Here is a 26,579-nt window from a genome sequence, read left to right on the forward strand (position 1 = left end):
TTGGGCAACCTCTTAACATTTTTCTACGTGCAATCAACAACAACACAAACGTAATAACAAAAGCAAAAAGAAACAAAGAAAAAAAGAAAAGAAAATTCCAAAAACAAAAGTAAACAAAACGAACGAAAATAAAACGACAAAAGCAAAAACAAAAAAAAAACACCAACACTCAACGACGACAAAATAAAAACAAAATATATAAAAAATTAAAATTAAAAAAAAAACAACAACAATTTAATTTAGAAAACAACAAGGAAACACACAAAACTATAGTTCACAACAATAACAATACAAAAGAGCAACAACAAAAAAAAAAAGAAAAACAGCTTCCACACACGACGATGTTTACGGGTAAACTACAAATAAAAGTCTGCGAGGCGAGCGGTTTACGCCCAACAGATTTTCAAAAACGACACAATTTAACCTTCGGCAAATTAGCCGATGAACAATTAATTGATCCTTATGTTTCGATCGACGTCGATGATTCGCATTTTGGTAAGTAACAGTGATCAGATAATTATTATTTAAAATTTGTAGATCTAAAAATCTTTACAGCCATTTCATAGAATTGTTTTTATTTATAAAACTGTTATTTGTGAGAAAACTTCGAGACTGAAATTAACTAGAGACCTTCAATAAGTCTTATAGATATAAAACTCCCAACTATCTCCCCATTGATTATTATCTACTAAACGAATGCCGTCCAAAGATCTTCCAAAAATAGATAACCAATAAAATATATTAGGTTGGGGGAAATTAAATCCATTATTGCTTCGGTTGATGGCTGTACTGATAGGTTTCTCGTAAAGTATCGATCAAACAATTTCAGATTTATGCTCGTTGGAAAAGTGACATTTCGCAATAAAAAAAATTATTTTGCTGTTTTTTTTTCTTGGGTGCATTTAATTGTGAGTTACAGGATGTTAAAAATGTAAGTGAACAAAGCCTAGGGACTAAAATTGTCTATGTACTATAATAGCGAATTATGTGCAATTTTTCGTTTCGTAGATTCCGTTCAGGAATTTTTGATGTTAAAGGTGTACCTCGCACAGGTACGCCGGTCTTCGAAAAGGTCGATAAAATCGGAGAAATGATCGCAGTTGACCGGCATTTTAGCAGTCGACCATAAAACTGTTTTAAACCATTTGCAATTACCAGAAACGGGCAGAATTGGCCAACAGGAAAACGCTAGACCACACACATCTACAGTGACTCGCCAGAAATTGGTATCTAGTGAAGATTGAGAAAATCGACTAATCGAAGTTATCTTTAAAATTGCAACAAATCATACAACAAAACGGTGCATATTTGGACATTCAGAAGCATGTTAAATAAAGTCCTAAAGTTTATATAAATATAATGGATTTTCCCCCTAACCTAATATTTTATACCTAAAAGATAGAAATAGAATCTCTGAAGGAAGATTCAAACGAAGTCCGATATAAACATAAACTGGTGTAGGAATAAGTAATTCGGCTTTCGACTAATCGATTAATCTTCTCTTTGTTTTGAAAAGTCTAAAAGTCGAAGTCGACATGGCCTATAAATAAGGTCACCAAGGGAGACCAGCTGATTATCGATACCTCTCAAGTTTGCTGTCAAAATGCATTATTGTGAATTGACTTCCATTATGAAAACGAAAACAAAGTCGAAATTTTTGACATCTACTCTGAGAAAAAACAGCTGTTTTGAAAAGTGAACTTATTAAAAGTCGAAGTCGACTTGTGATCTTTGAGGAAATTGCAAAATCGACATTCGATTTTCTTCATAAATTCTTGGTTTATTATCAAAAAGCGCAAATTTCCCAAAAAAATTACACATTCCAGAACATGATTTTATCTGTGGCAAAGTTTATATAATAAAAAGAAACAAAATTGGTCGGTAGAAGTCGAAAATCGTTTTTTAGACAGGCTTGACAAAATCGAAAGATCGTAAAATCTACTATTTAGTAAAAGAAAAAATCAAAAAGTCTAAAAATCGAGAGCTCGACTGAAGCGAAAAAATAGCAACATTAATAAATGCAGCATAACTTTTTTTTCCCAAAATAAAGATATCGTGTTCCTTTTTTCATTTTTAAATCGGGTACTTTATTCTCTTTTAAAATAACACAAAAGCATTAATTCAAAATTCTTTATAAAATAAGTAATAACACTGTGCGACACGAATTTTATTCAGGGGTTCTAATGTTCCAATTCTGTTTAGTTGGAGTCCCTGGGTCTGGGTTTTTTGGTTTTTCTGGGTCACTTCGAAAATTAGTTTTATAACGGTAAATGTAGAGAAAACGTGGTTTCATAGATTTTTAATTTGAAACCCGAAAAACTTTTTTTCTTTCGAAGAGACAAAATTTATATTTCTTCGGACTGTACGATGAAATTATGATATCAAGCTGTATACGTTTTAAGGGAACTGTCTTCAATTTTTACTTACTGCCAATAAAAATGCCTAGAAACAAATACAGTACACCTATAAAACAGCAAATGATTCCGAAAATAATATATCGCAGAAAATGATTTCGGAGAAATATTCCATGAGATATCAGTGATTTCTCGAATTATAACTTGATTTTATGCAACTATATCAGTACTGACAGACAGGCTGCAAAAGTACATCAGTTCCTACTGATCAAAAAATTGTCATAGCAGTAAAAAATATCCATTTATGATGTCAACGGAAATATTAAAGACTCAGACATAAAGACTCCTGCAACAGTATTGCAAGGGTACAGGGAAGCATGGAGGGTCAATAATGACATTGGGCGATTTTACTTTTTATGGTGTTCAATTTATTTGCGAGCTTTATGAATTAATAGATCGGATTTTTCAATACAAATGTATTGAAAAATGCCATAGTTCATTTCGCTGAAGAAAATAAAACGCTTGTTTGGTTGTTTCAGATTGACAATAACAAAATATGCCAAATATTGGTTGGGGGAGTCAAAAATCTGTTTTATAATGACAAACACAATTATCAGATCTTTACTCTATAGAAAAATTTTTGAAGTATCACAGCGAAATCAGAAGAGTTTCACAAACAGACATAACCTCATCCCAAAAGTTTAGGATGCAATGAATAGGATCAAATTGAGCATTATTTTAATGGCTCAAGGTGTGCTGCCGAAATGAAAAATGATGGTTTTGCTAGCAAAATTTTGCATATTTATAAGTTGCTTTAATTTTGACCAAGCAAAAATCAGGCCAATTTAGTTTTCAATCGAATATTTTTATTTCAAAAACAAATTTTGCGTCAATGTTTTTTTAAGAATGAATAAATTACCTATTTTTTCTAAAAAAACCTTTCCTATATCTTTATTTTCAAAAAATTACAGATCATTTATTATCTTTGTAGTTTCAGTTGCTTTAGTTTATGCCACCAATTTAGTCATATCCTTAACGTTACTAAGTATTTACGCATATTAATTATACGTCATATTAATCAAAAAAACTAGACAATTTCATTATTATTCGGATAGTTCCTAGCAAATGTAAAGAAATAATTATTGCCGCATTTTTTAAACTTTGGAAATCATGCCAAAGTTAACTCTTTTGACCCAAGGCATTGAAATTGTAAGAGTATTAATTATGGGATATTTGAACGCAACAAAGTTGGTTTAGTGTGTTATATATTCAGCCCATTCCGACTTTAATCCCCTTCAGTGGCAATCTTTTTGTTTTTTTTTTTCGTCTATTTATACCCTACACAACTATGTTGTCAGGGTATTATAGCTTTGTGCAGCCCCAAGAGTTTGTAACGCCGCGAAATATTGGTCCTAGACCCACCTTTATGTATACCGATAGTCATATCTCGACCTGTCCATTATCTTTGTAAACACGATACAGGCCACAGTTATGGACTAATCTTCACGAAATTTTGCAAGTAGGATGGGTTCTGGCCAATGAAGACCCCTATTGTTTTTGGAAAAGATCGGTTAATATTTAGGGGATGAAATGGACCAAAAACTAAATTTTTGTCTGATTTTCTGGTCGCTCTAGAGGCCGCAATTATGGCCCAAACATGGCGAATTTTTGCATGGAGAAGGGGATCGGGACTAAGAATGAACATGCCAGTTTTGATAAAGATCAGTCAATATTTAGCGGGTCAAATGGACCCTGAATTTTGTGTGAAAAATGACAAAACTTGTATTCTATGGCGTATATATTTGCCCCTGAAGGACCTAGATCCAAATAGTATGTTCAAGAGGAGTGGTTGGAGTGATAGTGATACCAATTGGAGTGATACCAATTATATGGTCGTATGTTCTCAGATGTGGGAGCTACACTTAAATAGTTACAGGTGCTTACGTATTCAGACATTATTTAGTAACCCAAAACCATACTAGAGGGCGGAAATATCGCTTTGAAAATTTCCATGAGATTCCAGTTATGGTCAAGGACAACGCCTATAACTCTCGGTGATGATCAGATAATAATTTTGGAATGAAGAAGACCGAAAATTAAACATTTTGTTTTTTTTTTTGAGTGGATCTATAGGCCACAATTGAAAGCCCAACATCGCAACATAACCCACGGTAAAGAGAATCTGGACAAATACAGCCCTCGTCTACTGAATATTAGTAATATATGTTGGCCTTTAGTCAGGTTTCCAGAGGGTGCAAATAACGCAAAGTTAGATTTTCGTGGAAGTTGTGTAGGGTATTATATGGTCGGCGCCGTCCGACTATACTGCTCCGCTCACTGGTTTGATATCTATTTCAGCTACGAGCAAACCCTCCATAGTTTTTATTGGACATTTCAAAGAAATGTGGTCGATATTAAATGCGGTCATACCAAATTGAAAGACATCGATCGAAAAAGGTCGATATCGACTGTCATAATTTATACCCCCCTGGTTATAAAATTTCTGGTTATGGTTGCCTATCTCCAAATTAAAAAATGATGATGATTTGACGATTTTTAAAAAGGTTTAGGTCAATTCGTGCCCAATAGAAATCGAGGCAGTTACACCATCCAGACCTTAGTCGAGCTAAGACTTGCCGCTGCTTCTCCTCTGCTGCAATGGATGATGGATAGTCTCCGATTATTATATTCACACGATATTATTCTATTGCCTGAACAAATGCGTCTGTATGAATGTCATTCAAACCTTCTTGATAGGCATGTTGATTTAGGGATTCACGCGTGTACATTTTGACCTCTCTATCTAGATGAAGACGAAGATCTCTCCTGACGTGCCTGGGTAGGTGAAGTCTGTACAAAAGGCTATAGCAGGAGTGAATATGAGTCATTTAGTTGTTGTAATAACACTATTGCTTTTGCACAATGGGCTGAAGTGACAGACGTTGGCCGAGTAAGACTCAAGTCGTTTCGGATCCTAGATATTAAGTAGTTGATTGTGCTGAAGCGGCACCGAGATATACCTCAATGGCGTTTTGTCTTGGTAGCATCGGCATCCCACTTGTCGCCATGAAATTCGGTATTCCATATTCGCCAAAATTTACGTTCCCTCAAATCACCATTGATTCATTGGGTCGGGATAATTCATGGCGGAATGGCCGGAGAAGACGAATGCCTCTTCAGTCTGTCGTCAACATCGAGTGCAACATTCGGAGAGTCAAAGGAAAGGTCCGTTAAAAAGTTGGCAGAAAGGGTCGTATAAATTGCGTTTCTACAATTCTGCGCGTGTCAAGGCAGCCACATCCATGGAGTTTCGACCATGACGTGTTAAGAACACTGTAACTAAGCCTTAAAAACTTTTTGAGGTATTAACAAGCCTCCGTTCGAATACCGTCAGCTCCACGATTCTAAACACTGATGGACACAATGTTGCCTAATAAGCCACTTCGAGGGAGGTCAGTTTAGGAATGAGGCGACCTATGGATTGATTATTTAGGGGCATTTTATTTGGCTTTCTGCGATCAGCAACATATAGAAAAAACTATATTGAAATTCGCTTTAATCGGTACTGATTCATCCATTAAAAATAAATAAATAAATAAACGCATATTTTATTTTAAAATACAAAAAATTCTATGGAAAACTAAATTAACCCAATTTTTGCTAGGTCAAAACTAAGGAAACTTTTTTACTTTTTCTTATAAATAAGCAAGTTTTCCATTATTTTTTATTACGGCAGCACACCTACGAGTCATTGAATCGATAAAAAGCTCAATTTGATCCTAGGGTATACTATTCTTTGCATCCTGAATCTCTGTTTGTAAAACTTTGTTGATTTTGCTATCTATAATACTCCAAAGATTTTTCTATATGGTAAAAATCTGATGATTGTGTTGGCCATTATAAAACCTTGATTTTTGACACCCGCAACCAATGTATGACATGTTTTGGTGTATGTTTGGAGTTTATTGTCCAGCTGAAAAACTCAAATAAGCGGTATATATTCTTCAGCGAAGTGAACCATAGCACTTCTCAACACATTTCTTTAAACAATCAGATCCATTACTCCATATATGTCGTAAATATACCGAACATCGTAAAAAGAAAATCAGTCCAATGCCATTATTGACATGTCCGTGAAAATAAATTTAAATTTATTTCACAATATTTATTTTTACGTTTTCCAACACTGTATTTTCCAACGAGTTAAATTTAAATTTGAATGCAAGGGATAAGAGGGTTTGGCCCCACTATATAAGGGGAAAATAGGTTAGGTCCCACTGTGGGGAAACGGCGGGGTCTATTACATTGTGGTATGCATTTTCCCCTTATATGGAATTTAAATCTGACCACTGTGGGTCTAACAAAAGCCACAGAGCTTCGGGAAAAATTTGGCCTAGAAGCATTTTCCGTGCTGAACTATCACCACTGATACAGTGGCATAAAATCAACTTATAATTCGAGAAATCACTGATTTATTTATGGAATATTACTTCGAAATTTAAATTACAATCACAATTAGCTATTTTCTCGGGGTACTATATTTGTTTCTAGCCATATATATATATATATATATATATATATAATTCAGTTCAACATAGCTATAATATATTGGTAGAACTTGATATTTTATGTATTTATTTGAGTTCTTTTTAGCAAAAAAGAAGAATAAAACGATTTACCATGTTGTCGTATATTTTTAACAAATTCAATTGAAACTATGTTTATCTTTTTATCTTACAGATCGCTCAACAACACGTCCAAAAACATTTGATCCCGTTTGGAATGAACAATTCGTGCACGATGTAACGAATGCAAAAAATATAAATTTAACAGTATTTCACGATGCAGCGCTCCCACCGGACGATTTTGTGGCAAATTGTATAATACCTCTGGAGGATATTATGCAACATGAAAGCAGTGTACCGGATCTATGGGTGAATTTAGAACCTCAAGGAAAAATTCATGTTATTATAGAACTTAAAAATAAAAATGGTAAGTGAAATAATTGCAATTATGAGATCATACACGTGATTGGTGTTGTAATAAAATTATGATTTTGAGATCTGTAAAATGAATTATTTTTTTAATTTTAAAGCAAAATGTCACCGAAACAGTTTGAACATTATTAATTTCAAACACAAAATAAGTATTGTCATCACAGTTAAATATCATATTCCAAGATTTAGTTTAATAATCCGCGATATATCCCAATTTTACAATAGATACGATTTTGATAAATATTTTGAATGAGTTACCGGTAGACTCGTGTCTTTATCTTTATTAGCATGATATTAATAATATTTATCAGTATGTACACATTAAATATATTAAAATACAATTTTGAGCCATGTCTACATACTTTAAAATAAGGTGGCGGGGCACCTATCGGACTCACAGTTTCATTGGTATTTTAGAGAGATTACGAGAGATTTAGAATTGCATAATAATCGGCCAGAATAATACTACTTATATCACTATTTATACGATGTTTGATAAAAAAGAAAATAATAGACGTTCATTATTAACTATTTTTACCCTCTAAAAGTAAACCGCCCAGATATTACATCTATGAAAGTTTTTTAAACCTCGTATATTACTAGTCCAAAGTCCACAGTTTCCACTGGGTGCTAGTGCGTTATCATGACCATGATTTGGTTTTGCGCAATTCTATGTGTTTAAAATGTCGAAAAAATGGATGTCCATTCAAATCATTGGACGGAGGTTTTGACTTAGCCTCCTCCGTCTAAACCTTAACTTCCGATATGATGAATCCGAGTCGATAATTTTGCAGTCGTGTCCTAATTAATTTGCTCTGCAGACCTGGACCTGCATCTGGGTCCGGTCCTTACCAAATTCTTCGGTTATGATCGGTTAATATTTATGGGATGAAATGGACCCAAAAATTATCGGTTATGTTAACTATGGGAAGACACAATCCAGTGTATGAAAGAAATGCTCTTAATGTGTTAGGACAGAGTTGTACTAAAATATTTTAAATAATATAATAAAATTTTTAATAAAATATAAATTCCATCAGTATAAAGAGGCTTAAATGTAACAGGGAGGGATATTGGACTACTCGAAGTATTTTTAAACATTTGTTATTTCAAAACACGTATTTTTTAATTATACCCTTCACCACACAGTGGTACAGGGTATTATGTCTTTGTGCATATGTTTGTAACAGGTAAAAGGAAACGAGATAGACACATGGTTCCTTTTGAGAATATGCATAGAATCACTTTCTGCGTCGATTTACACATGTCAGTCTGTCCGTCCATGTATTTTTGTGAACAAAGTACAGGTCACATTTATGATCTGATTTGGATGAAATTTGGCATAGGTCACTTATTTGGCCCAAGGAAGAACCCTTTTGAAATTGGGACAAATCGGTTCAGATTTAGATATAGCTCCCATATATATTTTCGTCCGATTTAATGTAAATGGTGCACCAAAGTCCCTATATATCTCTCGATTTGCACGAAATTTGGCACAGCGTAATGAATTAGGTCTAGAATGATGTTTTTTAAGTTTCCTGAAAATCGGTTCAGATTTAGATATAGCTCCCAAATATATTTTCGTCCGATTTAAAGTAAATGGTGCACCAAAGTCCCTATATAATTCTCGATTTGCACGAAATTTGGCACAGCGTAATGAATTACGTCTAGAATGATGTGGTATATATATTTCCATATATATTTTCGTCCGATTTAAAGTAAATGGTGCACCAAAGTCTCTTAATATCTTTCGATTTCAACGAAATTTGGCACAGCGTAATGAATTACGTCTAGAATGATGTGTGTTGTTTCCTGAAACTCGGTTCAGATTTAGATATAGCTCCCAAAAGTATTTTCGTCCGATTTAATGTAAATGGTGCACCAAAGTCCCTATATATTTCTCGATTTGCACAAAATTTAGCACAGCGTAATGAATTACGTCTAGAATGATGTGTGTTAAGTTTCGTGAAAATCAGTTTACATTTAGATATAGCTCCCAAATATATTTTCGTCCGATTTAATGTAACTGGTGCACCAAAGTCTCTTAATATGTTTCGATTTGCACAAAATTTGGCACAGCGTACTGAATTAGGTCTAGAATGATGTGTGTTAAGTTTCCTGAAAATCGGTTACGATTTAGATATAGCACCCAAATATATTTTCGTCCGATTTAATGTAAATGGTGGACCAAAGTCCCTATATATTTCTCGATTTGCACAAAATTTAGCACAGCGTAATAAATTAGGTCTAGAATGATGTGTGTTAGGTTTCCTGAAAATCGGTTCAGATTTGGATATTGCTCCCGTATATATTTTCGTATGATTTAAGGTAAATGTGTGTTAAGTTTCCTAAAATCGAAAATTAGATATAGCTTCTATACATGACCAAATGAAAAATATAGTATCGGTTGCAGAATGACATGTTTATGGATTCAATTTCATTTTACTGGGCCTTTAAAAATGCGACGTCAGTTAAGATTCATCTGTTGAATATACCCAAAGTGGTGAAGGTTATCATATAGTCGGCCCCGTCCGACTTTACTGCTTTCCTTACTGGTTTTTATCTGTGAATGGCGACAAATTGAACCTGTTTTTAAAATATTTTTTTCAAATAAATTGCATCAAAGTTTCCATATCTCAACTCTACACACCAATTCTAGCCGCAACAGAAATCTAAGTCTATACTAAATTTGATATCATTTATAGCCTCATTTACTCTTGTAGAATTTATTTCAAAACCAATTCAACATTTCATGATTCGAGCTCTTTAGGTTAACCAAAGCCAAATAAAATTAATATAAATTTCCATAACTACCTACACTACAATCCAATAAAAATCATATTTCCAAATTTCAGGATTCCAGATCGCCCAAATTTAGTACCTCTTAGTATACATATGTACGAGTTTCAAAAACTTCATACCTCAACCCTATACACCCACAGTAATCTCAATTCCAATTTTCAGAATTCCAGCTCGATCCGATCACCTAAAATCATATTATATGAAATTTAGTGCCAACACACCCCGATCCTAACTCCAAATGACGGGATTCTAGATCAACCGGTTCACTCAAAAATCAAATGTTACCAAATTTAGTACTTTTTGTACTCATAAATAGAAATTTCCAAAACTACAACTTCTACAATGCAGTTGTAATCTTATTTCTATCGGCTCACCCAAATCCAAATTGTACCAAATATAGTACCATTTAGTACCTTTCGTGCTCATAAATACAAATATCAGAAAATACCTACATATAGCAATCCTACACTCCGGCGGTAATATTAATTGCAAATCTCAGGATTCCAGCTCCATCCGTTTCGGATACTTATAGTTCGAACTTCCAAAAACCCTTTCATACATCTATCCTACACTCCATCGATGACCATCAATCCAAATTTCGCAAATACAAATTGTACCATTTTTAATACTTTTCGTGCCGTATGAATCCATGAACCCAGCCTTATCTGACACCTTCGCACTAAGAGTGATCCGTAGCCCAAATTTCAAGATTCTTGCTTCAGTTGTTTCCTCTGGGCGTTGATGAATCGTTAAGTCAGTCAGAGAGTGAATCACATATTGATCGATCTTTATCAAAACACGCTTGCACATTCTTTCCTATGTAAACTTTTGTGGCTTCTAGAGTGACTACACAAAAATAAGGGTTTTTGGTCTCATTGGTCCCCTTAAAAATTATTTAGCGTAAAATTATTTAATAAAAATTGCAAAAAAATCGGAAAAAATGTTCTTGACTAAACAAACCATCATATTTCGCAAGCTATAACAGTGCGTGAAATGGTATTTGTGATATACGTATAACAATAATTTTAATTTAAACCATTCCAAAATTAAAAAATATATATTTAATTTTATTTTTTCTATTCTTTTGCAGATCAAACCAAAGATGTTGCGGTTGTTGAACATGCCGTATGTGGCGCTGGCGCCAACAAAGAATTCAAAGAACGAGCTGGGTTTAATCGTCGTCGTGGTGCTATGCGACGTCGTGTACATCAGGTATGTTTATATAAACCCTTCCCACACTATGGTACAGGCTATTATGTCTTTGTGCATATGTTTGTAACAGGCAAATGGAATCGATATAGACCCATGGTTCCTTTTGAGAATATGCATAGAATCACTTTCTGAGTCGTTTTATGCATTTGCGTCTGTCCGTCCGCCCATCTGTCCATGTATTCTTGTGAACAAATTACAGATCGCATTTATGATCCGATTTAAATGAAATTTGGTATAGCTCAATTATTTGGCCCAATAACAAACCCTATTGAAATTGGAGAAAATCGGTTCAGATTTAGATATATCTCCCATATATAGTTTTGTCCGATTTTAGGTAAATGGTGCACCAAAATCCCAATATTGTTCCGATTGAACCTAAATTTTTCACAGAATATAGATTGGTGTGTGCCAAGTTTGGTTGAAATCCGTTCAGATTTAGATATATCTCCCATAGAAAGTTTCGTCCGATTTTAGGTAAATGATTCACGAAACTCCAAATATTGGTCCGATTGAGACAAAATTTTGCACAGAGTATTGAAGTAGGCCTAGATTGTTGTATGTTGAAAGAACACCAAGTACCACATCTAGAATGCAACCATTATTTCAGTGAAATTCTACAAATTATTTTATTTCCCATGTGGAAACTAAATTTTATTATAAAATTAATGATTTTTTAATAAAATATTTAAGATGTTGAAGAATTAATCTCTGGCGTTATCTGTGTTAAATACCACTGGCTTATAGATAGACTAAAATAAAGTTACGAAAATATTTAGGAGACAATTAAGTTTAAAGCAAAGGTGATAGGCATTGTTTCATGTCTCAATAGATTATATTTGTGTTAAAATAAATTTCATCATATCGTTAAGAATACAAAAAATTTTCTAAATCTTAAAAAGGAACATACACACTTTTCTATTTATTTATAATATGCTTATATATGCATTTTAATAATTTCTTCTTTTTTATCTTTCAGGTTAATGGTCACAAATTTATGGCAACGTTTTTGCGTCAACCAACATTCTGTTCACATTGCCGGGAATTTATTTGGTATGCATATGCATGAAGATGATGTATCGTCTAAAATGATAACTTTCTTTCAATCAATTCTATATAATCTAGTATATTTCCAAAAATCCATATCACAATTATTTATTTATTTGGATAATTTCCTTTATTTTAGTTTTTGGTAATTAACAAAGTTTTGGTTTTGTGGAGTATTGCTTCTTTTGGGATTTTTTATTACTTTTTAGATGCTAGACTTAATTCCTTCATTTCATAATTTGGGGTTCATCATTATTTTTTGTATTTTTCATTCGTTCGTTACATTCTTCTTTATGCTTTATCCCATTTCTGTTTAGTTTTTTATTTTTTTTCTTTGGTTATGCTTTTATACAACATTGATGAAATCGTTTCATTTTTTTTTAATTTCATGGTGCTCACAGATTGAAGTTCTTTCTTTTTTATATTTATTTTTTTTTATATTTAAACGTATTACATTTAGTTTAGTTCATACATCTCTATCAATTCCAATATTACCCATTACTCTCCCAAACACCCCACCCACCCAACACCCATCCATGCCACCATCTCTAACCCCTATCTCTGAATAATCGCCACTATATATAACTTTTTATTGAGTATATTTCCCACACACATAAAATATACAAGCTACGGAAATTTTTTGCCTTTACAGGGGAATTGGTAAACAAGGATATCAGTGTCAAGGTATGTGTTTTGTTTGTTATAAAGAAAAAATTAAAAAGAAAAAAATCATTAGAATCCCTAAGAAAGAACTAAAACTTAATTATATCGCCAAATTATAATTTTCAATGTGTGTTCCTTTTACTTTGTTTTTGCTGTTATTTTAAATAAATTTTCATTTCATTGCACACACACACACACATGAACACAACCCTTATACTATATTGGATGTAATACTTTGTTCCCAACTAGATATGCTTATTATGATTAAACATGTCTTTTATTAAGAAAGAGTTCGAAGGATATATCTTTGTGAATATACTCGTATGTTCATACCCATGTAATTATAAGGTACGACTTAAATGATTCTGATCATAACCCAAGCAACGCAAGCCCTCTAAATATATATTGATTGGGAAGTTTTGATTGCTGGTAGACAAGCCAAGTCTGGCCTATTATTGGATTATTTAAACGGATTTAATTATTAGTATATGGGTGCGCACCAGTGATAAAAACATCGTTTTGGACAAATGCCTTTAAAGTTGTGAGTAATGCACTCGCCTCCTCATTTATTTATATACTCCTCATGGAGTATATAACAATTTTTTAAACCAAATTAATTTGGAATCCCCTACACCTAAACCCTGTGCCTACAATGGTATTGATAGTTTTAGAGTATTAGCGATACTTGCTGATGTAACTCAAAAGAAATAAGGGCATCACGTTAATCACGCTTTAGTCGAGAAGAAGCGAACAACTAATTCAGCAAGGACTACTATTTTAGGGATATGTTTATAAGGAACTTATTTCTGGAAGGATATGGTGTGATATTCCAAGTGACAATCATTTCGGTAAGAACATGATGCTAGGGTCTTCAAAATACCTAAACACGTTGGGCACCATATGGATCCAGAATTGAGAAACCGAATAAAAAGCGCAGTGACCGAAATAAAAAAAATTGCAGTAACTTATTTGGAAATGATTCTGAGTATCTGAAAAGAGAATAAATGAGAGAGGAAGAAGGACAGAGTAGAGGATGAATTTTAAGTATTATATCTAACCATGACGGATATATATCATTTCCGTATCTATCACACATTTGTGTGCCTTTTGCTAAGACTGTTACGATCCCCACTGTGATCCCTAGTGACAGCAACGGATATCTTGCTACGACGTTAAAATTCCGGCCCAAAGGATTTTAAATTTCTATACTCAAACCATTTGCTGCCAATTTTGAAGACCAATAAATGGTCTTCAAAATTCCACTAACGTGGCTATCATTATTCAAGAAAACACGCAATTCCTATTCACGTCATACTCATCCGTGAAAGGTGAGGTAGGGATATTCTCTCTGTTCTATTCTAAAAAACTTGTTGATCGCGCAGTTTTCAACAAGACTTCGTACAAATACAGTCGACTGTAAATCGATAAAAGACTGATGGGTACGAGATCGTCTTAGAGGGAAATGACCTAATACTTTAAATGACTATAGCTTATAAAACAATTTGTATTTTAAATGCTTCCAACCGAAGTGGATGTGTTGTAGTAATTCGGATTACATTAAATAGGTTAAATATAGATTATTTTTTTTTTTTTTGTTCATGATTCTATTAACATTTTTATTTATATATTCTTATGAGTATTAGAAATTATACTTTGGACCCTCCCTTTTGTATCGGAACTCTTTCTTAATAAATGTTTAGTAAAATTCTAGTTATAAGGCTTTTTTGCTTTTAATGTGTTTACCATTGCTTTTTGTCCGTTTGTTACCTCGCTTTGAAATGTTGTCATTTTTTTGTTTGTATCGTTGTAAATTTTTGCAATATGTTTGTCAATTGTAAAAATAAATGTTTTAATTATAAACTATTGAGTGTTGTTCTATTGTTGCTAGTCTTTTCTTCCAGCCGCAATCTGTAATTAGTTAAAGTGTGTCATATTAATTGTATATACACTGATGGCCAAAACTAAAGCAACTAAAATGGCAGAGTTAATAAAGATCGCATATATATATATATATATATATATATTTTTTAATAAATATATCGCGGTTGTTTTTTCAGATTTAAATCGAATACTTCATTCACTCTTAAAAAACAAAAGCATTAATACAAAATTCATTATAAAATAAATAATAATTTATAGATAAGGGAATTGTCTCAATTAGTGCTTGAACAAAACTGAAGCAACTCTAAAATTTTAGTTATTTTTACGCCAAGATATAAAAACTATGTTTTGCTTGCTACGCCTATTTCAAAATTTTAAAGATAATTTTTAAAAGTATTTTATTATAATTTTAACAGCAAAATATGATTTTGTCAGCAGACAAAATAGCAATGAATATAATTGTCAGTGATAACAACCAAAGCTTACAATAAAGACTTTCTTGACTATGGCTGCAGCAGATTTATATGCAAACAAAACCCGAGCATTTTTCATGAAAGTTATTGAAATTTTATAAATTATATGAGAGAATTAAAAATCGCGATTGTGATAATTTCATTTTTTCGAACAAAGACAAAAGTATTACTTGCTAAAGAGTTTAATTTAATATATTATTTAGTTTTTAGTACTATTATTGACCGTTTTTGATTATGATTTAACAAGTTTAAATTAAATAAAAACGCACAAAATAAATGCCTTTTTTCTAATTTCTGCATGGCAACACAAAAATAAAAACAACCCTCGTGATTATTCGTCGGCAGCGAAATATGAAAACTGCCGAAAGTCATAACAAACAAAGCTCGCATGTGCAATTCGTGCTTAGCACGGATGCTACGAACTAAAAAAGCTAGCCGTTTGCTGATTTAGTCATAATGTCAATATTTTTTAGCAGTAGCTCTGTAAGACTAATGCTAATATTTTTTGATGCTGCATTTTAAACCCTGATTGTAGTTATTTTTATTGTTATAATTACTATGTTTTGCTTTCTACGCCTATTTCGATTTTAAAGATAATTTTTAAAAGGATTTTATTATAATAAGAGAATATGATTTCGGAGAAACATTCCATGAATAAATCAGTGGTTTCCGGCCAGGCTTATATGCCCGGAAACTATCAAGAAAGTTATTTTATTTCTGAAAATATCGGAATTCCAGATTGGCTTTCTCAAAAGCTCATATTAATTGGAATCCGACTCAGTGGAGAAATATTATGTTCTCGGAAGAATTTAAGTAAATGTAAAGCCTCAGACAGCTTGACAATAACCTCCAACCATACACCAAAACATGTTGGTAGTCGGAGTCAAAAATCAAGGCTTATATATCAATATCAGTTGCTTTAGTTTTATCCACCAGTGTACATATATTCTAAAGAAAGAGTTTAATGAGTGTAAAAATAACCAATATTTAAATTTTAAAATTTAACCTACTACAGGGTTATCCATTTGGTGGCTTCAAAAGTAAACGTAAATGAAACACAACATATTTTGTCCTGATATATAATTTTTCATTATTATGTATGGAAAACTACATCATTTAAATGACTCCCACGTGAACTGTTGCAAGCATTGATTCTTTTGAGATTATTTTTGATTGATTGGGGTCTATTTTGGAGAAAAAGCTAGATTATCAATTTCATAATTTTCAAATTGTTTGTGTCTTCTGCCTGCCACTCAGCGACATCTACAGAGGATATGTTCAATTGTTTCTAGCTCCTCTTCGTCCTCTCCGTTGGAGTCCCATTTCGAAATGAGGGATAGAATCTTGCAGTGACCTGTTATGATCTCCACAATGATTTTGATCTGTCTCTTATTATGTGACAACAGTGAAGAAGTTCTTCGGCGAGAGAATTTTGGCCAGATAGCTTTTGAGATTTTGCAACAAGGTTCTCTCAACCATCTGTTGCCAACTACCTCGTTGTAAAACACACGGATTTTGCCATTCTCTTGAGGATTCTCAGAACCCCAAATAGTACAATTATACTTATTAAATTATCTGCGGCACGTTTAATGCCCTAATAAACCGAAAAATGGCATGTTACATACACTGATGGCCAAAACTAAATCAACTGAAATTGCAACCTGAATATATGACCTGTAACATTTTTGAAAAAAGTTAAAGTGGAAGTTCTTTTCAGAAATAAATAGGTAATTTGTTCATTTTTGAAAAACAAGAAAAATATAAACGAAAAAAAAATTATTTTGAAATAACAAATATTCTATTGAAAACTAAATTGGCCCAATTTTTGCTTGGTCAAAATAAGGCAACTTTTTCTTATAAATAAGCAAATTTTGCTAGTAATAGACAGCAAAATCATTATTTTTGATTACGGCAGCACACCTACGAGACATTGAATCCATAAAACGTTCAATTTGATCCTTGGATGTACCATTCTTTGCATCCTGAATATTTCTAAAGAGGTTATGTTTGTTGGTTAGTGAATCCATTATGATTTTGCTATGATGTTTCAAATATTTTTCTATAGGGTGAAGATCCGATGATTGTGTTGGTTATTATAAAAACCTGATTTTTTAATCACGCATCCACTCTTTGAGACGTTTTGGTGTATGTTTGGAGGTTATTGTCAAGCTGAAACACCAAAAAAGTGGATTCCCATTCTCGGTGTCAATATTTTTTTTTTTTTTTTTGATTTAATTCGAATCTACTCTAATTCTAAAATGTCCCTACAAAATTTCTAGTGATAATCTCAAGAACTGTTGAAGATATAGCCGATTTATTGTGTCAGCATCAAGTGACGGCAAGAGTGATTCTCAAACTTTAAACGCATTTTTCTCGAAACAGTGATTCGTAAACCACGTAAACCACCCAGTTCTTGAGATTATCACTAGAAATTTTGTAGGGACATTTTAGAATTAGAGTAGATTCGAGTTAAATCAAAAAACAAAAAAAATTGACACCGAGAATGGGCACGGACACGATAACTCAAAAACTAATAATCCAATCGGTTCCAAATTTTGACACGTTTCTCTGGGAGTGTATAGCTCTCGTATGAACTAGGATAAAGCCAATCGGTGAAGATCTTCCTTATTTTTTAACTTAGTTTGTGGTCAAAAATAGGCGATTTTCCAAAAAAAAAAAAAAAATCTAAGTTCCGCCATTTTGTTAATTGTTGTGCGAAGTCAATAATCCTAGTTCATTCGAGAGCCAGACATGTACTCTTTCTAACACCGTTGGAATTTTTGGATTCCGAAGTTCCAGTGAGAGGTTATCATGCCCGACATCAAAAATAATATGAGCTTTTGTGAAAGGCAATCTGGCTTTTCAATTCTCTTCAGAAATAAAATAACTTTGTTGATAGTTTCCGGGCATGTAGGCCTACCATACCATAGTTCGTCCACGCTCTGTTCTTGAGGTTATATCCAACGATAACCTTAAAAATTCTCACAAATTCCGTTGAACTCTTAGATGGGTATTTTATACTGCTATGATAATTTGTTGATCAGTACGAAATGTTGTTCTTTTGCAATATTTCTCCCAAATCATTTTCTGTGATAAATTATTTTCAAAATCACTGGTAATTTGCTGTTTTATAGGAGTACTGTATTTGTTTCTAGCGATTTTTATTTTTTTTTTGGCAGTAAGTCAAAATTGAAAAACATACACATGTTATTGTAATAAAAATGATCTATAAGAATCAAAATATGTGTAGAAACCAAAACATACTAATTATAATGGTAAAAAAACCTTACATTTTAGAGCTCATCTGTTTGTACTGTAGAGTTGCTTTAGTTTTGTTCAAGCAAAAATTGAGACAATTCCATTATCCATAAATTTTTATTTATTTCATAATGGCCTTGCATTAGTGCTATTTTTTTTTTTTTTTTGAAATGAATAGAGTAGCCGATTAAAAACTAAAAAAACAACACGATATATTTTTTAGTTGCTTTAGTTTTGGCCATCAGTGTATTTAACAGATATGTGGAACATTTTCATTAAGGTGCCATAGTACTCAATACGAATTAAGATTTTGGCAGTGTTTTTTTGAAGGATTATAGAATGTTTAGATACTTGTACTTGAAGAGTACTAAATGTGGTTTACTGTAATTCAGAATCAAATCGAATTTATTAGTCCCACATAAAAATACTATAGATTTCGCCCAGTATTTTCTTTATCTTAATGTATTCATGACACAAATTTTCATTTTTTTTAAGGCAGTAAGCATTCCTGGGCTGAAACCTGTCACTAAAACAAAAATTAATTCGGCGTTTTCTATTATTGTAATTCAATCACTGTGTATAATGTTACTATATTTTAGTTTTTTTTTTCTTTGCTTATCTCCGATGATTCAAATCTTGTCCGAGAGATTTTATTTTAGAGCATCCAAGTATTTTGCCTTAACGTAATTCATGTTTTTGCGGCACGATTTCTTTCTCCTTATCATAGGCACACAATTAGTAGATATCTAACAATCTGCTACTCGTTCGTTCGCAATGTTTATTTTTTGTCAAGATAAAATGAGGAATGTTTTATTTTGCAGTAGTCATATTTTTATTAATAAACACAAATAAATATATTTTTGCGATTTAATACTATTATTTACTTCATAACATGAATTGTCCAATTGTCTGCGTTTTTTTTTTTAATACACATTGTTCGTTATTCATTATGAACTTTAATAGTCGGAAAGTTTGTTGGCGCGTTTGGTGTAGTGCAGAATCTACACTGAGAAAAACAAATTATATACCATGTTCACCTTCTGATTTCCAATTTGGTCAAGGGGGAAATTTCACGTTTTAATTAATTTGAAGTGTATTCCAGGTTGCAATGTTTGTTATAAAAATACTATTTTGCCGTACAAAAAATGAGTCGGAGTTTTTACTTCTAAAATCTTCGCCAACGTGAGAAATCATTCTTGTGTTATTTTTGCCTTAACGTAATTAATTGAAGAAAAAATTATTAATATTTTCCATATCTAATTTTTGTTAGTGTTATTGCCTACGTAGATCAATAACCTTGGTACGTTTGTACCCATCCAAATATAGCGCTATAACTCATTTAAAAATGGGACTATCATGCGGTTCAATTCTAAGACGATCTAGCTATGTCCGTCCGTCTGTTTAATCACTCTATCTTCTGAAGGAATTGAGATAGGGTGCTGAAATTTTGCATAAGGTTGTCTTTTGTCTGCAGTAGATCAAGTTCGAAGATGGGATATATCGGTCCCTGTTTAGCCATAGCTAAGGGTACCCCCAGTTTTCGGCATTATGGGTTGTTAAGAGCGTTTTTCAACCGAATTCGCTAAAATTTGGTACATTATGTTCTTATTGGGTACTTAATTTCTCCACAAAAAATGATAACTATATGTCCACTTTTTCTGTTAGCCCCCATATAACGGTACGACCTAATTTTCAATATTTTTCGGGGTTTGATCGTATTTTTTCACCGAATTGGCTGTAATTTAGTATTTTGAGTTCCTAAATGCGTACCAAATTTCTTCACAAAAAATTATGAATACAGGTCAATTTTTCGTATAGCCCCAATTTTCGGTATTTTGGTGTTCTTGAGCGCGTTTTTCAACCGAATTCGCTGTAATTTGTTATTTTGTAGTCGTATATGGTAACAAATCTCCCTACCAAAAATTATTAGTATTCGCCACCTTTTTATACCCTTCACCACACTGTGGTACAGGGTATTATGTCTTTGTGCATATGTTTGTAACAGGCAAAAATAATCGAGATAGACACATGGTTCCTTTTGAGAATATGCATAGAATCACTTTCTAAATCGATTTATGCATGCCCGTCCGTCCGTCTGTCTGTCCATGTTAAATTGTAAACAAAGTACAGGTCGCATTTATGAATTGGATGAAATTTGGTATAGGTCACTTATTCGGCCCAAGGACGAACCCTATTGAAATTGGGAAAATCGGTTCAGATTTAGATATAGCTCCGATATATATATATATATATATATATATATATTTAACCGATTTGATGCAAACGGTCCCTATATATCTTTCGATTTGCACGAAATTTGGTACAGCCTAATCATTTAGGTCTAGAATGATGTCTGCAAATTTCGTGAAAATCGGTCAAGATTTAGATATAGCTCCCATATATAGTTTCGTCCGATTTCATGTAAATGGTGCCCCAAAGTCTTTATATATCTTTCTATTTGCACGAAATTTGGCATAACGTATTGAATAAAGCCTGGTGTGATGTCTGCCAAGTTTCGAGAAACTCGGTCCAGATTTAGATATAGCTCCCATATATAGTTTCGTTCGATTTCATGTAAATGGTGCCCAAAGTTTTAGGACAAATCTTCATTAAAAATTGCCGAAATTTGTGTTTGGTATGCATTATGGTACAACAACAATGGTTGGTATAGGTATATTTGTTGGTATGTTCCCCATGTTTTCATTTCAAGTAACTATCAGTATACTTATGGTAGAGGGTGTCCAAAGTTCGGCCCGTCTGAACTTAACGCCGTTTTCACTTGTTTGATTTAAATTGGTCTATTTGGATTTCATGTAGGAATTATTTAAAAACCAATATTTACCATAATTAAAATTTTAGTATGTTCTCTTATAGTACGTATTTCTAAAGGTAACTCTATATCTCAACTCTATACACCAATTCTGATCGAAAATAATATAGCTCCATACTAAATTTGGTATCATTTATTACGAAGAAAATTCGCAATTTAGTGCACATTTCCATAACTTCCTACATACCCCAATCCAACACACCCACAGTGATCCTAACTTTAAATTTCAATATTCCAGATCTATCGGTTCACCCAAACCAAAATTTGGTACCATTTAGTACACATTAGTACAAATGTTCAAAAAGTTATACATAGCCCAATCCAACAATGATCTTAACTCCAAATTTCAGAATCACTGCTCCATCAGTTCACCCAAAATTTAAATTGTAAAAAATGTAGAACAATTTAGTACCCATAAGTATGAATTTCCCAAACTAACAAACATCCATACCACAATCCTACACTCCAACAGTAACCCTTTTTCAAAATTTCAGTGTTCCAGCTATATCGGTTCACCCAAATCCACCCAAATTGATACTATTTTGTACACATTAGTAATAATTTCTAAAACTTTCTACATACTCCAATCCTACACCCCCATAGTGACTCTATCTCCAAATTTCAGGTTTCTAGCTCTATTGGTTCACTTAAAATTTAAATTGTACCAAATTTAGTACACGTTAGTACGAATTTCCTAAACATTCTACAAATCCCAATCCAACAGTGATCGATTCACCCAAATCCAAATTGTACCAATTGTACTACGATTTAGTACTTTTCGCGCAATCCTAATTTTAAGAAATTTAGTACATTTTAGTACTTTTCGGATACTTGTAGTTGGAATGTCCAAAAACCCTTTGGTACACCTATCCTACTTTTTAGTACTTTTCGTTTCAAAACCCTAGCCTTATCTGACATCTTTGGACCAAGAATGACCCTCACCTAAAATTTCAAGATTCGCTTCAGCCGATTTCAAGATTCGCTTCGTCTTGGTTTTTTGGAAAAGTTTACGAACATATTACGTTTTATATTCCATAATATTTAAGGGGACAAGATTAATACCACTTATTTATATTTTTGGAACAAATCAAACCCAAACCTTTAAATATCTCATATATAAGTAAAATGGACTTAAACCACTTTCAAAATAAACGGCTCATATATGCCACGGCAGATAAGGTCCATTGCATTTATGTATCACAAGTTATTAAATCTTCAGATTGATAAGATGGGATCCGGCAAACATTTATCAGTTTAGAACCACATATAGTCCATAGTATTAGGCTATATATAAAAATACTTGAAGGCTTTTTGGAAATTTCTAAGGACGAATTTCCAATCAAAATAATTATAATTTAGTATATTCACTAGTTGTATATTTTATTTCGTTCACTGGTATTGTCTGTCGTAGATTCTATATATCACATATAAGATCTGCATACCTACTAACAGCATCCATCTGAAAACTTTCTAAACTTCAAAAATAAATATTTTTATTAAATTTTATGTTCTTAAAAAATCGTTCTTATTACTTTCTTGTCGAATGTATATTAAATTAGGATTTGGTAATTGTGATATAATGTAATAATATATTCTGTAGAATCTCAGAAAGCATCCATTTGTTTTTAATTGTATTGAATTGGAATTGAATTGTGTAATCGATGTAATAATACCGACATGAAATTGATTCTATGTATGTTCTATTACTATTCTAAAATATTTTCTGCATTGCTTACTAATTTTCCAAAACGAAAAGAAAACCTATTTTGGCATATTTAAATACACTCACATATTGGCACACGTTTTTAATTTTAAAATTTGTTATTATATTTAATATATTCTTTTTTTATTTTGGAAAAGAAAAAAAAATAATTAAAAAATGTCTCTTCGGTTTTAGTCTGCACTTGTGTTGTACATAAGAGATGCCATCGTTCCGTTGTTACAAAATGTCCCGGTATGCGAGAAGAGGTAATGATAAAATATATATTTTTCAATATATAGCTTCAATTCCATTTTCATTCTTTCATTTCTCTTTTTTTTTTTTTTTTGTATTTATTTAGCAAAACAATTTGGAACCCGGACCAGCTGGACAACGTTTCAATGTGAATGTACCCCATCTGTTTGTCGTACACAATTACAAACGTTTTACATTTTGTGATCATTGTGGTTCACTGTTGTATGGTCTGATCAAACAGGGACTACAGTGTCAAGTGTGCAACATGAATGTGCATAAACGTTGCCAAAAGAATGTTGCAAATACATGTGGTATTAATACAAAACAAATGGCCGAAATCCTAAGCTCACTGGGTATATCACCCGATAAGCAGGGACAGCCAAGACGATCAAGGGTAATTTTTCCCAATTTTTTGAAGAACATTTAATTTTTAATCAATTTCTTTAAATTTCAGTATATAAATCAACCTGGTGGCGAGGATAATTTAGGTGCCAGCATTCATGGTGACAGCGATTGTACCTCAACTACCACGCGTAGTTCGACAATGTCACATCAGACCACATCGTCTAGCAGTTCGGGTGCCACAAATGTCAGTAGCGGCAGTAGTTCTGGTGAAATGGGCATGACCAGTTCGAATCGCTGCTACGACTCACGTCCAGGCAAAACATGTTTGCAAGATTTCAATTTCATCAAAGTACTGGGCAAAGGTTCATTTGGCAAAGTAATGCTGGCCGAAAAGAAGGGCACCGATGAAATCTATGCCATCAAGGTATTGAAAAAAGATGCCATCATACAGGATGATGATGTTGATTGCACCATGACGGAGAAACGTATATTAGCACTGGCGGCAAATCATCCATTTTTAACAGCTCTACATTCCTGTTTTCAGACTCCGGTATGAAATTCAAATTGAATTTGATTTTATTATTTTGTTGATAGGTGTGAGAAGAATGTTATTATCTATAAACGGGTATTTATCAACAGAAGACATATCTTATGTCTTCTAAAAGATCTCCATTATGTATTCCATCTATAGAATTATTATAATATGGCAACACGAACCTTCTTCTGCCTATATAAGACCTTAAGTCCTTAAAAGGTCTTCTACTGTAGACTGAAGTCCGTTGGGAAGGGTTTCGGTCTGTATTACATCAGCATATTATAATATGGCAACACGAACCTTCTTCTGCCTATATAAGACCTTAAGTCCTTAAAAAGTCTTCTACTGTAGACTGAAGTCCGTTGGGAAGGGTTTCGGTCTGTATTACATCAGCATATTATAATATTGCTTGTTTTTTTTTCATTTTAGGATCGTTTATTTTTTGTTATGGAGTACGTTAACGGTGGAGATTTAATGTTTCAAATACAAAAAGCACGTCGTTTTGAGGCAGCACGAGCTGCCTTCTATGCTGCCGAGGTTACATTGGCCTTACAATTTCTACATTCTCATGGTGTTATTTATCGCGATTTAAAATTAGATAATATTTTACTAGACCAAGAAGGTCACTGCAAGTTGGCTGATTTTGGCATGTGCAAGGTGTGTATCGTATCAGACATAAGATAAAAACGATATAATTTAAATTGGTTACATTTCCTTTATTTTATTTTACAGGAGGGCATCATGAATGGTGTTTTGACAACCACTTTTTGCGGCACTCCCGATTACATTGCACCCGAAATACTCAAAGAGCAAGAATATGGCGCCTCGGTTGATTGGTGGGCTCTTGGTGTTCTCATGTATGAAATGATGGCCGGTCAGCCACCATTTGAAGCCGATAACGAAGATGAACTATTCGATTCGATTATGCACGATGATGTATTATATCCTGTTTGGTTATCACGAGAAGCTGTGTCCATTTTAAAAGGTAAATCCTATTTTTTGTGATTTTTATAAATTTTATTCAGTATTTCACATATATGTGTTATTAATTATGTTTTTAGGTTTTCTAACAAAAAATCCAGAACAACGTTTAGGCTGTTCGGGCGATGAAAATGAAATACGTCGCCATCCATTCTTCAGTCGATTAGATTGGGATGAATTGGAGAAACGTAACATAAAGCCACCATTCCGGCCGAAAATGGTAAGTATTCTCAAAACCATTTTGTGATGGATAAAACGTTTTACGATAACAAAATATTTGAATATTTAATAACAAAAACATGGGGAATAAATCTGTTTATAACAGAAGTGGTTTCTCAAGGCATAGAAAACGTAGAAGAGATATTCAATATAGATCCACATTTTGACATACTGTGGTACATGGTATTATGTCTTTGTGCATATGTTCGTAACAGACAAAAGGAAACGAGATAGACACATGGTTGCTTTTGAGAATATGCATAGAATCACTTTCCGAGTCGATTTATGCATGTCTGTCATTCCATTTTAAATTACATTTTCTTCCGATTTAAGGATAATGGTGCCCCAAAGTCCCTATATATCTTTCGATATGCACGAAATTTAGATATAGCTCTCATATATATTTTCGTCCGATTTAATGTAAATGGTGCACCAAAGTCCCTATGTTGATTTAAATTGCTTCAAAGTCTATGTAGATCACATATTTAATTTCGTACGATTCCATACATTTCTATCGGCAATTAATTGTTTTAATAATCTCTTCTTAAAATGTTTATTTTTTATTTGTCTCTTTCCCAGAAAAATCCACGTGACGCCAATAATTTTGATACAGAATTTACTAAAGAGGAACCAGTTCTAACGCCCATACCAAATGATGTTGTACGCTGCATAAATCAAGATGAGTTTGCTGGTTTTTCATTTGTTAATCCTAAATTTGGACCAGAACGTAAAGTATATTAAAACAGAAAAAAAAGAAACAGAACAAACAACAGCTACAACAAAAGAGAAAGGCATAATTCTTGGCTAATTACAATTTGAAAACAACAACAAAATTACACAGAAAACCGCATGGACGGTAACTAAGAGAAACCAAACAAAAGTTTACTATGCGCAGATAATAGATTTTATTGCAACAAATGAAGAAAAAAACTTTCAAAACTATGAACAAAAAACTACAAAAAAATTAAACCAAAAACAAAACAACAATTGATTTTAAACGTTTGGCAAAAACTCAAAAGTAGAGAATAATT

At 32.9% G+C, this 26,579-nt stretch overlaps 1 protein-coding gene across 2 annotated transcripts; it reads left to right on the top strand.

Moving 5' to 3' along the window:
* Positions 1 to 282: 282 nt before the first annotated feature.
* On the top strand, positions 283 to 26,299 carry LOC133324739 (protein kinase C). Of its 2 annotated transcripts, XM_061533578.1 has the most exons (12): positions 283 to 495; positions 7,095 to 7,346; positions 11,244 to 11,365; positions 12,342 to 12,415; positions 13,062 to 13,093; positions 23,412 to 23,482; positions 23,575 to 23,862; positions 23,923 to 24,363; positions 24,778 to 25,005; positions 25,081 to 25,333; positions 25,410 to 25,549; positions 26,128 to 26,299. In XM_061533578.1, the coding sequence occupies exons 1-12, from the start codon at positions 342 to 344 to the stop codon at positions 26,287 to 26,289; spliced, it is 2,217 nt and encodes a 738-aa protein (XP_061389562.1). In that variant the 5' UTR covers positions 283 to 341; the 3' UTR covers positions 26,290 to 26,299. The 2 variants fall into 2 exon arrangements, with proteins under 2 accessions (XP_061389562.1, XP_061389563.1); XM_061533579.1 differs by lacking the exons at positions 283 to 495; positions 13,062 to 13,093 and having other exon boundaries at positions 7,208 to 7,346.
* Positions 26,300 to 26,579: the final 280 nt, after the last annotated feature.

This window comes from Musca vetustissima, unplaced genomic scaffold, assembly GCF_032173495.1.
Source record: "Musca vetustissima isolate MV318-11 ecotype Yass unplaced genomic scaffold, APGP_CSIRO_Mvet_v1 utg597, whole genome shotgun sequence".
Taxonomy (NCBI): Eukaryota; Metazoa; Arthropoda; class Insecta; order Diptera; family Muscidae; genus Musca; species Musca vetustissima.

What these genes read in the sequence shown, in the direction of transcription:
- LOC133324739 (XM_061533578.1), top strand. Translation starts at nt 342, where the DNA reads ATGTTTACGGGTAAACTACAAATAAAAGTCTGCGAGGCGAGCGGTTTA. An exon ending in CATTGCCGGGAATTTATTTG is followed by an intron (nt 12,416 to 13,061) that starts GTATGCATATGC and finishes TTGCCTTTACAG; the next exon opens with GGGAATTGGTAAACAAGGAT. An exon ending in AGCTGTGTCCATTTTAAAAG is followed by an intron (nt 25,334 to 25,409) that starts GTAAATCCTATT and finishes TTATGTTTTTAG; the next exon opens with GTTTTCTAACAAAAAATCCA.